At 39.6% G+C, this 13961-nt stretch overlaps 1 protein-coding gene across 1 annotated transcript in view; it reads left to right on the forward strand.

Moving 5' to 3' along the window:
- Nucleotides 1–1061: 1061 nt before the first annotated feature.
- Nucleotides 1062–13961, forward strand: part of LOC139641941 (alpha-2-macroglobulin-like) — a 36662-nt gene continuing 23762 nt past the window's right edge. The window contains exons 1-15 of the mRNA XM_071516614.1: nucleotides 1062–1147; nucleotides 1339–1519; nucleotides 1666–1822; nucleotides 2268–2320; nucleotides 3753–3773; nucleotides 3962–4127; nucleotides 4205–4289; nucleotides 4415–4562; nucleotides 5520–5637; nucleotides 5738–5847; nucleotides 5958–6125; nucleotides 6800–7027; nucleotides 11870–11933; nucleotides 12391–12536; nucleotides 13355–13504. Coding sequence (XP_071372715.1) covers nucleotides 1062–1147; nucleotides 1339–1519; nucleotides 1666–1822; nucleotides 2268–2320; nucleotides 3753–3773; nucleotides 3962–4127; nucleotides 4205–4289; nucleotides 4415–4562; nucleotides 5520–5637; nucleotides 5738–5847; nucleotides 5958–6125; nucleotides 6800–7027; nucleotides 11870–11933; nucleotides 12391–12536; nucleotides 13355–13504 — 1881 coding nt within the window. The remainder of the gene's footprint in view (nucleotides 1148–1338; nucleotides 1520–1665; nucleotides 1823–2267; nucleotides 2321–3752; nucleotides 3774–3961; nucleotides 4128–4204; nucleotides 4290–4414; nucleotides 4563–5519; nucleotides 5638–5737; nucleotides 5848–5957; nucleotides 6126–6799; nucleotides 7028–11869; nucleotides 11934–12390; nucleotides 12537–13354; nucleotides 13505–13961) is intronic.

Consider the following 13961-nt stretch of genomic DNA (forward strand, 5'->3'; position numbering starts at 1 on the left):
TGGATATACTGAAAGATTCATTGCACAATATTGCACTTGTATATATATCCAATCCAATATCCAAACATGAATATTGACAGCCAGAAACACTTTTTTCAGACAAAGCACGAGCCGCTTCAGAGAAATACTGTGGGAGTGTGTTGACTGTGGATCGGGAGAATAGGAGGACGGAAGAAAGGCAAGTGCGTGCGTCAGAGCACGTTCCCAAACTGGATAGAGCTCATTAAAAATGTATAAATATTTAGCAAACATTGAGCAAATGTTATTCAAACTGTTTATTTTATATCATTTTATGCTATAGAACACTGTAAGGTAGGCTACAGCAAATGTGAGGTAAATCAGAAGTAAGAGGTCATACAGTGCGGCCCCCTGAAGGGCAAGGTTTAAAAAAAATAAATAAATGAGGTAAGAGTCCACCACAGAGTTTTAAGACACTAGAAACCCCAGTGGATGGGGAGTTTTGTTTCAAGAAGTATGGGCTGGAAAGTGAGTTTTGCAAGCCAGAAATCTCAGCAGTGAGTCACTGAGTTGTTGGTATTGATCAACAACCCTATCAACCCCCACAGAAATATTATGCTCATTTTGTGCTGTGATACAGCAAAAATGTATTCTTACTATTCCTGTGATGTCACATGCATTTCCTACCAATATGGTGCTTTACCTATTGCTCATTGGCAGTGGCTGCAATTTGCTTATAATCACCTCTTAATTTATGACAATCAGCTGTTATTTTCCTACCAAGGTGGCTGTGTGGTGACCTAACAGAATACTATGAATCGCTCCTTCAACGAGACTGATGTTGTACTTGGCAGTTTGACAGTGTGAATGTGTGAAAGTATATAAATGTGAAGCAGAGTTTTAAAAAAGAGAATACTTGTTCAGTCGACTTCCCTGGATGAAATTGAACTTGGCACTTTGAATACTATGAATGATTGACTTATTTGCCATCTGCCATTGGGTTACATGATGAGTGGGTGTGGATGGGGCTGGGGTTTTGGTGGGTGCAGGGCTTACTGTAGTAGAACCTATTTAACCAACCCAGAGGTACACCCCAGTCAGCCATGGCTCTTCCTGGGATTCAGATGTGGACATGGAGGCTTTTTGCCTGCCTGAGCTGGATGTGTGTGGGTCAAGCAGTGCCAGGACCGTAAGTCTATTCTCCAATAACCCAGGAATGCCATGCAGTGTATTGTGAAATTTAGTTGTGACCTTTACACAGGACAGGTGTACAGTGGCAAAGAATTTGATTTGATGTTGTTTTGCTGTTTTGCCTACTGGGATGGATTCTTGTCCATGTCAGATCCAGTACAGTATGTATGTATGTTTCTGTGGTTGTAGGCAATACATGGTAGCCATTCCTGCAGTTCTCGAAGCTGGAGCTGAGACCCAATTCTGCGTGAATCTCCTGCAGCCCAATGAGACTCTGGTTTTGACCATAACGCTGATCTCCCAAGAGAAGAACACAACCCTCATCCAGGAGACGTCCGACACAGAGTTGCACAGCTGCATTAAATTCAAGGTCACCTCTCCAGATAGGCTTTGTTTTGTTTGAGATGCACCATGCATATCACAGATTGAGTGGCAATCAATACTGTATCTGTGTTTTTTGCAGTAATAGGGAATGGTTACCTTGATTTTTGTCTGTAATATCTATTTCCTTCACAGGCTCCTATAGTGCAGGATCAAGAGGTGCTGAATTTCGAGGTGGAGGTTAAAGGCGACACATTTCATTCAAAAGAAGTCAGGAAAATCATGATCAAAGCCTATCGTCCAATGACATTCGTCCAGACAGATAAACCAATCTACCTCCCAGGACAAACAGGTAACTCTGAGTGGATGATTTCAGTCTCTGCTAGTATATAGTATACAGTATGTAGAATAGTATAGTATACATGGTATATAGTCTCCCTGCCTTCTACCCAGTGCATGCTGGGATAGGCTCCAGCCCCCCTGTGACTCTGAACTGGATGAAGCAAGTAAAGAAAATTAATAAATGAAATGAATGGTATAGTATTGCTCTAGAACAGATGAGATGGTCAAAATATTTTACTGAACAGCGATGTTGACATCATTGTATCTTGGCATCATTTAAGTCAATCACATTATCTTTGACTATGTATTCATCTAAAATTGATGGAATGCAAGACAGAGATCATCAGAGAGTAGATATTATTTATGTCTTATATCTGAGTAGATAGAAGATAGTTTCATTAGCTTATGACATTATTGTGGAGTAGTTGTAAAAGCTCTGTGTAATGTCTTTTCAGTGCATTTCAGGGTAATTACACTGGATACCAAGTTCAGACCTGCCAATGAGCTGGTGAGTGTTGGAGCAGTCTTACCTCTCTTTCAGACCTTATTTAGAGACCATGTTAGTGACCTTATTTAGAGACCACCAAGCAATACTGTGGGGCAAATTTTAAATTGTGCCTTACTGAACTACAATATACACACTGGCCAGTACTCTAAAATTTAACGTAAATTACATATTCAGACCAAATCTACAGTAGTGTGCTCTTTAGCCTCTGTTGTGTGTTTAATCAGTGTGGACAAACAGCTCAATGCTGAGGCTACTGTTGAAGCTCTGGGTCAATAGTACAACCAGGGCTACTCTGACCAGCAGTATTTCTCCTCATCTTGGCCCATTGGCCCCCTCTGTTAAACCGCATGCAAAAAATCTTGGAGTCGCATTTGACTCAGGTTTAAAGTTTGACAAACAAATCACTCAGGTAGTAAAAACAAGCTTCATGCAGCTCCGCATCATCTCCAAACTCAGATCTATTCTCTCTACTTCTGACCTGGAGAAAGTCATCCATGCCTTCATATCATCACGCCTTGATTACTGCAACTCATTATATTTTGGTATCACTCAGTCTTGTTTATCCCGTCTTCAATTAGTCCAAAATGCAGCAGCAAGAGTCTTGACAAGGTCAAAAAAGAGGGAGCACATTACTCCCATTCTTGCCTCCCTACACTGGCTGCCTGTTAGCTACAGAATTAATTTTAAAATCCTGTTGTTTGTTTTCAAGGTGTTAAATGGTCTTGCCCCCTCTTACATTACAGAACTCCTGTCCCCATATCACACTGTCAGAGTACTGAGATCGTCTGACCAAAGACGTCTGTCTGTCCTGAGATCCAGGACTAAGTGTTATGGGGACAGGGCCTTCTCTATCGCTGCCCCTAAACTCTGGAATTCTCTTCCTCCCACCATCCGATTCTCCCCCACTATTGAGATTTTCAAGAGTCATCTTAAAACACACTTCTACTCACTAGCTTTTAACTGTGCCTAACTTGGCTTAACTACCTCGGGTTTTCCCCCTTAAGTCTCCATTGCCACTTTGGGCTCTGTGTGACCATGTGCCTTTACTGTTATTACTATTATTATTGTTATTTATCATCACTCTGTTTTTTCTCCTCTATTATTGTGTTCTTTTGTTTTTATTCTGTGTGTGTTGTAAAGCTATTTGGATCAACTGTGTTGTGTGTAAAGTGCTATATAAATAAAGTTGGATTGAATTGAAATTGAATTGGATTGTGCTGCATCCTTGTCACAGATTATTTAGTGTCTGAAAAACCAAAGGAACTCATCTAATCCTTCATGTTACATAGAAACATTTTAGTTGCTATTAGGTTTGTATGCACAGAACCATACTAATATTATTTAAGACCATGTAGAGGATGGACTGATGGGAAGGATATAAATAAACAACTTCTCTTTTAAAAAAATTACATTTTTGTTTTTGTTCTTGCAGTACAAAATCATCGAAATTGAGGTATGACTCCCTGTGGTAAATATGAAAATATCCACACCACAAGATATATTAAACATTAGATGAATGATCGCTGGGCTAGATGAATGACATTGCTGGTTGTTATAGACATTAATTTTGTTTAACAGGAGGTTTACCAAAGATTCCCCCCTCCAACATCAATGCATGTTCTGCCCATATATTTTTAACAGGATACTAACAGAAACCGGATTGGACAGTGGCTGAACACCACATCCAATGGTAAAATATTGCAGCTCTCTTACTCTTTGAACTCCGAGGCCCCCGAGGGAACCTACCAAGTAATTGTGGTGATTGACAAAAAGAAAATATATCACAGGTTCAAGGTTGAGAAATATGGTAAGTTATGTTCCTTTTGTTTACTTTCCATGGTATGTAATGAATGAGGAATGCTAACAACTATGTTTTGTCCCCAGTTTTGCCAAAATTTGATGTAAAGGTAAATGCACATGATGAAATAAGCATTGAGCAGGAAGAAATCAAAGCTGAAGTATGTGCAAAGTAAGTAATGGGACTTTTTCTCATATTCAGACATTCTTGTAAATAATCAAAAAACAAGTGAATTTGGAGAGTGGACAAGCCCTTTACATAAATATATTGAGAGATTTGTACTTTAATTTAATCAGGTATACATTTGGACAGCCTGTGCCAGCCAATGTTCATATTGAGGTGTGCCGACCCCTTGGGCGTGAACGGAGGCTTTTGCTGATCACCCCTGAACATCCAGAGGGAATCCCTTTCCTAACTGACCCTTGCTACAAAGAGACACAGCAGGTACAGTTACTGTAGCCTACAGTATCTTCTCTCTGTTGAAAATGCATCCAGGCCTGATATGTAAACACATATCTCAGACAGATATTCATACTGTACATTTTTAAAGCTGCATTAGCTAAGATTTTTAAGTAAAAATCCACCAGTCTTAATCACAAAATCACAAAGGGATGCAAGAGAGAATTAATTGAGACGCTGTAGATTTGCCCTTTTTTGACCAAATTAAATTCTGGTTTCAGATATGGACACTGATGGGAAATGCCACAGAAGTGACAAACCGAAACTTAAGCACAATATACAAAACTGTCTCTTAAACCCGTCTTCTTTTCTTTGGTCTCTTTATGACATTGGCCATCTTTTTTCTGTTATTGGCTGCCTTTTTCATCACCCAAACATGTTTTTAACCGGGTTTGTGAAGCACTTTGGGTTACACCATTGTGTGAAATGTGCTATATAAATAGAATTTGATTTGATTTCAACAGCAGCAAGCAGCGCTCCCGTCCAGCTTTCTGGACTCACCAACGGGAGCGTTAGATCTTTTTTCTTTCTCGTCCCTTTGGTATCCTTAGGTATGAAGCATCACAGACTGGCCGGGTTGGTAAACATGAACCAGCAGAATGTACTTTACAGCTTGATTTCACACAGTTATTACCTTAGATGTTTTTTTCAGCCCATACTGCAGTGGAAACCAGACTGAAAAACAACATGAACAAACCAGGAAGTAAGAACAGTTTTAGTGCTCAGAGTTAGTTGTGGAAATCAATGAAAAAGTCATGGAGTTTGCACCAGAGCCACAGTGTGAATCCTGAATCCTTTGGTATAGTAATATTATTTAATAATAAAACGAATGGACTTGTGATTAGGGGCATTGGGGGTTGTGCAGGGGGGCAGTCGGTACCATGTGCAAACAGGGTTATGATTCTGTTGAATTAATTAATTCATTTATTTTGTACTTTCAAGACGGACAAGACTGGCTGTGCCACTTTTACCTTCAACATGTCAACTTTCACAAAACTCGAACAAAATCTGCTGTCAGATAAACTGTATCTCAATGCCACAGTGGAAGAGGAGGGGACAGGCAAGTCTTCACATTGTTAATATATTTTCAAAAAGACAATAACTTATTTATTTTAATGATATGACATTCTAACTGTTGTACATGGTGGCTTTTCTCACAGGTATTATGCACCCACAAGGGAAAACCATATCACTATCTTATATTGTCGGAAAACTATCCTTTATTGACACCCCCAAGGTATATGAACATGGATCAATTGTGGAAGGAAAAGTAAGTACAACATATCGTCTTCACTTTGTCAGTGCAATTCTATACACTACATCCAAATGTCACTGATAGTCATCTTCATTCTCTGTGATACAACTTTGTGTTTCCATCAGGTTAAAGTAGTTTACTTCAATAACACACCAATTCCCAACAAGTTGGTCCACCTGTTAGAGGGTGGAAGGTGGTCAGCACGTCTCATACAGAACCTCACAACTGACAGTGATGGTATTGCCACTTTCTCATTAAACACAACTGACCTCAGAGGAGACATCAATCTCAGAGTAAGTAGACATACTGTAGTATCAAAACCATGCTGTGAACTGACCTGTAGTAGTCAGATCATTACTCTCTCAGGACGGTGATGGCATGAACATACTGACCACGGAAGCACAGCCATATTGAGGTCCTCAGCTCCGGGCAATAATGGCTGAGAACGCAGTCAGACGTTTGTCTGTGTGGTTTTTGACTGAGAACTGACCATTTCCCCACTGATACATCTGAGTGATTTTGTGTTTGCATAATGCCAGTTGGTTAGCTAGCAAGCCTAATAGTATCTGGTCAGCTAACCATCACTGTATTGCTGTTAACACTATCTAGTAACTAGCTTCTACTCTAGTAGAAGCTAAATCTATCTAGTAACGTTAACCAGATTCTACTAGTCTATCTAGTAGAAGCTAGTGTTAGTAGTGGCTAGTAGTTGCATGTTAACATTAGCATTGGTTGCTTTGCTAAAGTAGCCTGCTGGCTAGTTAGCTAGCTAACAAAGTCAAAAACAAACAGTGTTTTGAAGTAGAGACTAGGGCAAAAAACAATTGCATTCCTATTGGTATTACCACCACTACTACTACTACTACCAATAATAACAATAATAATAATAATCATCATCATACTAATAATAGAACCACATCAAGGCTGATCAGACCTTTTTCCTATTCCTGTTTTTTCTGCGATCCAGACAAGCACCACACCAATACCAGGCGCCTACGGTTACAGGACTCCACACTATGAGAATGGGGAACACACCCTGTCTTTGGTCCGACCCTCTACACCTGATACTAAATCAGTCAGCTCCCTGGAGGTGAAAACACAGGAGAAACCACTTCCCTGCGGTGGAGAACAGAACATCTCCATCCAGTACACTATAGTTGGAGAGACCCAGGGCTCTGTGAATGTGATGTATCTGGTGAGTGGTGTATGATGCATTTCTCAATTTGTCATCAGTTCTCTCCAGTGGTGGCTGGTGATTGCAAAAATTGGGGAGGACAGGAGGAAAACCAACCCACCACATCATTTTATTTCACACTAGTTGGCTACTTATCTCTACTTTCTTATGTTTAACAAAAAATTAAGCAGTAAAACAAAGGCTTACAAGATTTCTTAAAAGCAATTTAACAAATGTCTTCTATCCTGTAGTTTCCAGATTAAACCTGCTGTTACGCCCGGCCTAGGGGAAACACCAGGTATAGCATAAAAGTGACTCCCTTCCTTCCCCACTCCCAAGGATGACCAGTGCCACAATAGGTGCAGTCCAAACAAAAGTGATTTATTTATCACGGCAGTGAAAAAACGTTGGGGGGAGCACAGCCAAAATAACAAACACAACCATCTGAAAATTATAACCACTAATTTACCTAAAGCAGCAAAAGAAAACAAAGAAAAACAAGCAGCTTACCTGCCTCCCTAATATAAACAGGAGAAAATAAAAGAAAGCAAAAGGCTTCCCACCCCTGCAGCTACCAGGACTGCTCTTTTAGAAGTTATTTATATTATGTACAACAGAGATCAATCTACAGCACTAGGTCAATACGGCGTTCACTTGGTTGATTTCAGACTCTATAACCAATCCTAAAACTAATGTGTGCTACATGGAGATTTCCGTGAGACGTAATGATATAAACAAATAGCTACATACGCAGGCCAGCTTTCACCTATTTCCTAAAGCTTGTTGTGAAAGTCAGCCTGAGTAATGGTGAATCTATAAAGCGAGCGAGTAAATGTTTTCAACTAGTAAACTTGCTACCTACCTCTTCACTTCATTGTGGGACATGTAACCTTCTGCGGGAGAAAAATCTGGCAAAGCAAGACTGGTAACCAGTGATATTACTCTGTAGGTATATTTATTTTAGCCATTAGCCTTTATGCACGTTTGTCCTATGTTTGTCCTTAAGAGTTTCTGTCGCTGTATGTGTTTACAAAATGTGTTGCGGTTTCTGTCACCCACTAGTGGTCAGAAAAAATCACTATCCTAGCTATTGATTTTTAGCTAGCTAGTGTAGCTTTAACCATACAGGCCTAATGCAGAAGAGAGTATTTATCAAGTATTTAGAGCAGTGGTTCTCAACCTTTTTTGGGCCTGCGACCCCCTATCCATTATCCAGGTCCCTTACTGCCCCCCCATCTAATAAAATGTAGGCTAATTGTCTTCCCTGAATATTAATTATTATTGTTATTATGATTATTGATTATCATCAAGTTTATTATTATGATGATTATTATTATTGGTATTCATATTATTATTGTTATTATTTATATTATTTATTATATTTATATTAGGCCTATATATTTATTATTTATTTATATTCTTATTATATTATTAGTATGAGTATGATTATTGTTCTGTGTTATATCATTAAAAGGCATGTCACTGAATGCCAAATAACAGATTTGCATGGGTCACACATGTCACATAGCCTGTGTCACATATTATGCAGCATGTAACTTTTTGGCATTAAATAGGGCAGAATTAATTTAGCAGATTTTTGAATGGAGTTTGGTCTGACGTTGTTTTGTGCTATTCCAGGCAAATTAAACCTGGTAAATGTCCCATGTTTTGGGATTTCACATTTCCTTTTATTCATATACTTATTAAAAATGTAGACCCCAGTAGAATCCTAGAATGTTGCTGCAGTTCACTGGGAATTCTCACTTAAATCAGCATTTTCTTGCTCATTCCAAACAAACAGCTATATCTCAAAAATAAAAAGAAATTGACTGTCACAAGTTTTTCCATTTAAAGAAAACACAACTTTCCCTTTAATTTGGTACCAAATACATGGCAAGGCGATGCAGGGCATCTCCTTACTTAAGTGTCATTCACAGTATGACAGCAAAATCCTTCCTATCTTGGCTAACGATAAGCTTTCAAAATACATACAAAACCTCCAGCACTTCAACACAGACAGTAATAAGATCAGACAGTAATAGTCGTCAAACTAATATTGAAAAAGTTGCCAAAGTTATATGGATAAAAGTCGCCGCAACCCGGCCAGTCCTCCTACCGACTCTTCAGCGCACCGCCTCCCGGAAAACAGCGTCCGTGTCTGGCGGTGAGAGCCAGGTTGCTGTTTAGTGAAGGTGATCTTATGTCTTGTTTTATCGAGCAAGAACAAGCAATTTTGATCACAAGACTTCAACTCACCGGCTGATGGCGTTGCTGTGACTCAGCTTGTCAGGTGGCAGGTGTCTGGTTTTAGAATATTGTTTTAGCAAATTGTTTATTTATGTTTATTATGATTGTATAGTTTGTGTTAATATGCTTTGGCAACGTTGTATTGTATGCAGTCATGCCAATAAAGCCACTTGAATTGAATAGTCTTATAGTGTGTGTCTGGATGCTAGACACTAAGTTGCTTTCACGGGAAGTCCGACAGCGGAATATCCCTCTTGTAAATTTGTAACCACGCCGATAACCACGGCACCACAACAATTTCCTCCAGGGGGAATACCAAGGAAGAGAGCGTCCATTTTCCTGAGTTGACACAGTAAACGCCATGTTGGTGAAATTTTATACGATACTCTGAGGTCCCGTTCCCGTGAAAGCAGCATGAAGCTGCGCTACAGAAAGCTGACAGAAACAGTGAAGTAAAGAATATGGAAACGATAGACCGTCTCGTCTAGTCTCATTGGTGTAAACTGGCAGATTTGAGAATGTTGCAGACCACATTCTTTAGCAAGTAGTTGCAAGTTTCAACTCGTCTCGTTGTGAATCTTTGGTGTAAACTCACCTTAAACAAACGCCCCCCAAGAACACCTCAACACCCCCCTTTCAAAAATATTGCTTCCAGCACCCCCTGACGTTCTCTGAACGCCCCCTGGGGGGCGGTACCACCCCCGTTGAGAAACACTAATTTAGAGTATTTATCAAGGATGTTAAATGTAAGAAGAAGCAGGCCTGCTCTAGAAGACTGATCACACTTTAGCTTGTAAGCCATAAAGACCTGACACCATAACAGAGGAGCTGTCATAAATTTGTGCAATGCATGGGATTAACACATCTCTGTTTTAGTCTCATTTCTCTGCAAACAAGCACCCTCATCAATCAACTCGTTGGTGGGCACACAACCAAATAGCTTCTGCCTACTATTTACGCCAATATGATCAACACACTTGCCAATGATTGCATATACAATCAAATCTCACGTCAAGTCTCAACTTGTGTACGCAAGTTTTCCAATCAGCATGGACTTGCGGTGCAGCATAGTAAATCTGGCTGAGTCGGAGAATTGTTATTAGACCATATATCCTGACTGGCATCTAAGCATATGCAGCCACATATGCGTCACTTAAAAATATGTAGCCTATGGCAAAATATTCTATTTTGTAAAGGCCTACATCTATACATATCACAGATGTATAAATTAAATATTCAAACCTCAGCTGGAGTTCGATTGTCGACGGCAACGCTGTTGACCGCAGCAGTGATTTCTTTCCATACTGCATTTTTCCGACTTCCTTTGATGCCACTTTTCAGGCTGCCAAATGTAACTAATTGGTTCAATTGGACTTGTGACGTTAGAGTTTCTATTTCGAGGTCAGAGAAGTTTTTCTTCTTGGACGTATTACGCCTCTCCATGCCGTAAACTCTGGGAGCGAGGCCTCTAAACCAAGAATATTTAGGGGCGTGATATTTAAATGACGATTGTTTTCAGTCGCCACATTTATCAACGCCCGATCATTCTTACGCTGTAATCGGCGAGATATGAACGTTTCACGAATCACATGTGAACCCTGTCGTAAGATGATTTCTGCACTCAGATCTGCGCTGGTTTCTAGGTTAGATTGATAAATGAGGGCCATTCTGTTAGTCGTGGGACTGCCAAGGATATCTGTCATACCCGACCAAATTCAGCTTGGAATCTTTCTGGTGACCTGATTTAGCATTTTTCATCATGGTTACATGTGGAGTTGGTCTTCCAGCAGTCTTGACCCTCATCTTTGCTGCGTAATCCAAACCATGGAATGCTTGTGACAATAAACGATCGCATTTTAATCAGAATGTCAGTAGTTGAGATTTTCCAAAGAGATAGATAAATATTTCATAGATTTTGTAATGGGTTATTTCAATCAATTACTTTTTTCATATTTTGATCTCCCTCTCGCCTATCAAAAACTAGAGGAGGAGCATCCTCCTCTGCCTCTATGCTCCTCTGGGCTGGGAAGGTTACTTTCAAAATAGGCTTAATAACACAATACTGGTTACTGACATAAAGGAATACATCAGGTTTTTGGTACATTGACCCGCTGGGCAATTATACCTGTTAAGTGATGAGAGCATAGACACCAAAATCATTGTGTCCCTGGTAGATCGTTGGCTCCAGTGCTCCATGCTAGCACTTTAGCATGAACTATGTTGAGTGATAGCATGATAATAACAGAATAATAACATTGAGCTTTTAGTGATAATAATAATGACAATGATAATGATAATAATAAAGTTGTCTTAAAATGGCTTGTAGGTTCATATATTTTTTAAATGAAATATCATTAATGCAATACAGTTGATGCAATACAGTTTTTGAGACTACTTCAGGTGAACAACCATGTATTCATCCGCCACACAGTGATTTTTAGCTGTACGGTCTCCCATCGCTTGCTGTAGGTGTTGCCAACTTCCTAACTTTGTCCCTAGATTTAACATATTTCCAGACCCCATGGTGACTTTATTTCTCAAAAGTGACTAGACACCATGAGGAACAATGGTAAAGTTTTGACTCTCTATGATTTTCTCACCAATTTGTCTCTCCAGATCTTATCCAGAGGAGCCATTCTCAAGCAAGGACTCTTAATGGCTGAAGTCCAAGATGGTCCAGGTAACTAAAGACCGTGGTTTTGATGATGAGGTCAGGGGTGAACTTTCCATAAAGGACCAATCTGCTCTGTAGAAACACTTTCGCCCCACTGTTATCTTTGATCGTGTTTTGACTAATTACATTAATTCCTTTTAAGAGTATTCTTCTGCATTTTGCTTTATTTGATAGTCACAGGAGAGACAGGAAATATGGGACAGAGGCCCCAGAAATGTTTCATTTTAAAATGATGGCCTGAGCTTTTGATTCAGCGACTGACAGTTTGTGACAGCTAGACATGGATTTTACATGTACTTTGAGTCTGTAAAAGGTTTGTGTATGACAGGTCAAACTCCTCAAAAAATACAGCTTACCAAATGAATTTTGGATTGGAGCGTAAAAGTTACTGATCTACAGATGTATGTGAATGATGATTAGTATCAGATCAGGTTTGATGACACAGGTCGGTTTGCTGTTTCAGTGACTGAGGGCGAGGTGTCCTTCATGTTGGAAGTGTCTCCAGAGATGGCTCCACTGGTCCAGGTTCTGGCATACACAGTCCTCCCCAGTGAGACTGTGATCGCCCACAGCGCTGACTTCTCCACCGAGAAATGCTTCAGTCACAAGGTCAGTGTGAGAAGAGAAAAGTCTGGCTTGTCAGATTTAGGGTTAGACTGATAAATTGGTTCACTAATCAGGCCGATATTTGGCCTTTTATAAAAATGTATTAGACACTGACCAGTCAGTGTTGTCCACCTCTGATCTGATAGATATGATGCAGTTTGATTTTATATTCTTGTAGAATTGATCGATACTACACTGGTTGTTTACCTGAATTGATTGTAAGAGTGCATTGAAGTAGTTTGATTCCTGAAATCAGTGAGATGAATAATCATGATTAATAACTGTGATCCCAATATTTAATAAAAATAGTCAGGATTATCCTTTTTGTTCATAATTGTGAAGCCATATGACTATATATACAGTACAGTGCAAAAGTCTTAGGCACCCTAGATTTTTTATATACATTTCTTAGAAGTCTTAGATGTTTGTTTTCTACATTAGTGTGTCAGTAGACTGCTGTTTATTGTAAATTTTTGATATTCAGAAACTTTTCATTTCATTAGTTTTGAAAGCATCTTTGCTTTATGGATATCTTTGACATATGCCTAAGACTTTTGCACAGTACTGTACATATGTATGTATATATACACATATATATATACACACATGTAATGTATCAGCTATCGCTCCAATCCAAAAATATTAGTATAATCCTTCAAAATCTGTATCTAATTTAGTCAGATTATCAAATATTGTAATTTGTATTTGTCAGGTTATTATGGTGAAATGGTCATAGCTCTAAGGTGAAGGTGGTGTGTCTCTGTGTGTGTGTGTGTGTGTGTGTGTGTGTGTGTGTGTGTGTGTGTGTGTGTGTCTCTCAGGTGTCGCTGGAGTTTTCACCGTCCTCAGCCATCCCAGGAGAAGAAAACACCCTGCAGCTGTCGGCCCAGCCAGGCTCCCTGTGCGGCCTCAGCGCTGTTGACCAGAGCGTCCTCATCAAGGAGCCAGACAGGAAGCTGGATGCAAACAGGGTAACAGCTGGAATCAACCACAATAGTTTGTATAGATCATTTACTTTGTTTTAGTCTCATCGCCATGATTCTCTGCATCCTCATCATCATCATCAATCGTCTAGAGGTTACAGAAACGGGTTTGTAGCCTGAAGGTTGCTGGTTCAAGTCCCTGGAATGTGCTTATGGAATGTGTAACGCTCTCCCCTCCCTCAATGATTACTGCTGATATGCCCTTAAGCAAGGCTTTGAACCCCCAACTGCTCCAGTGGAGCTGCCCAGTATCAGAATCAGTTGTACTGACCAAGTATCTACAGTACAGTGTAGTATGTACATTCAACTTGATCGGTTGCTCAGGTAGATCACATTAAGCATAACACATTATAAAACAACATATTATAAAAGGATATAAAAAAATGTAAATAGAACATTTTCTATAGAGTATGTACATAGTCTCTGTTAGAGACTGACTGATTGC

This window comes from Centroberyx affinis, unplaced genomic scaffold (assembly GCF_046629955.1).
Source record: "Centroberyx affinis isolate AG114_WGS23_722 - 3 ecotype Tasmania unplaced genomic scaffold, CSIRO-AGI_Caff_v1 ptg000412l_1, whole genome shotgun sequence".
NCBI lineage: Eukaryota > Metazoa > Chordata > Actinopteri > Beryciformes > Berycidae > Centroberyx > Centroberyx affinis.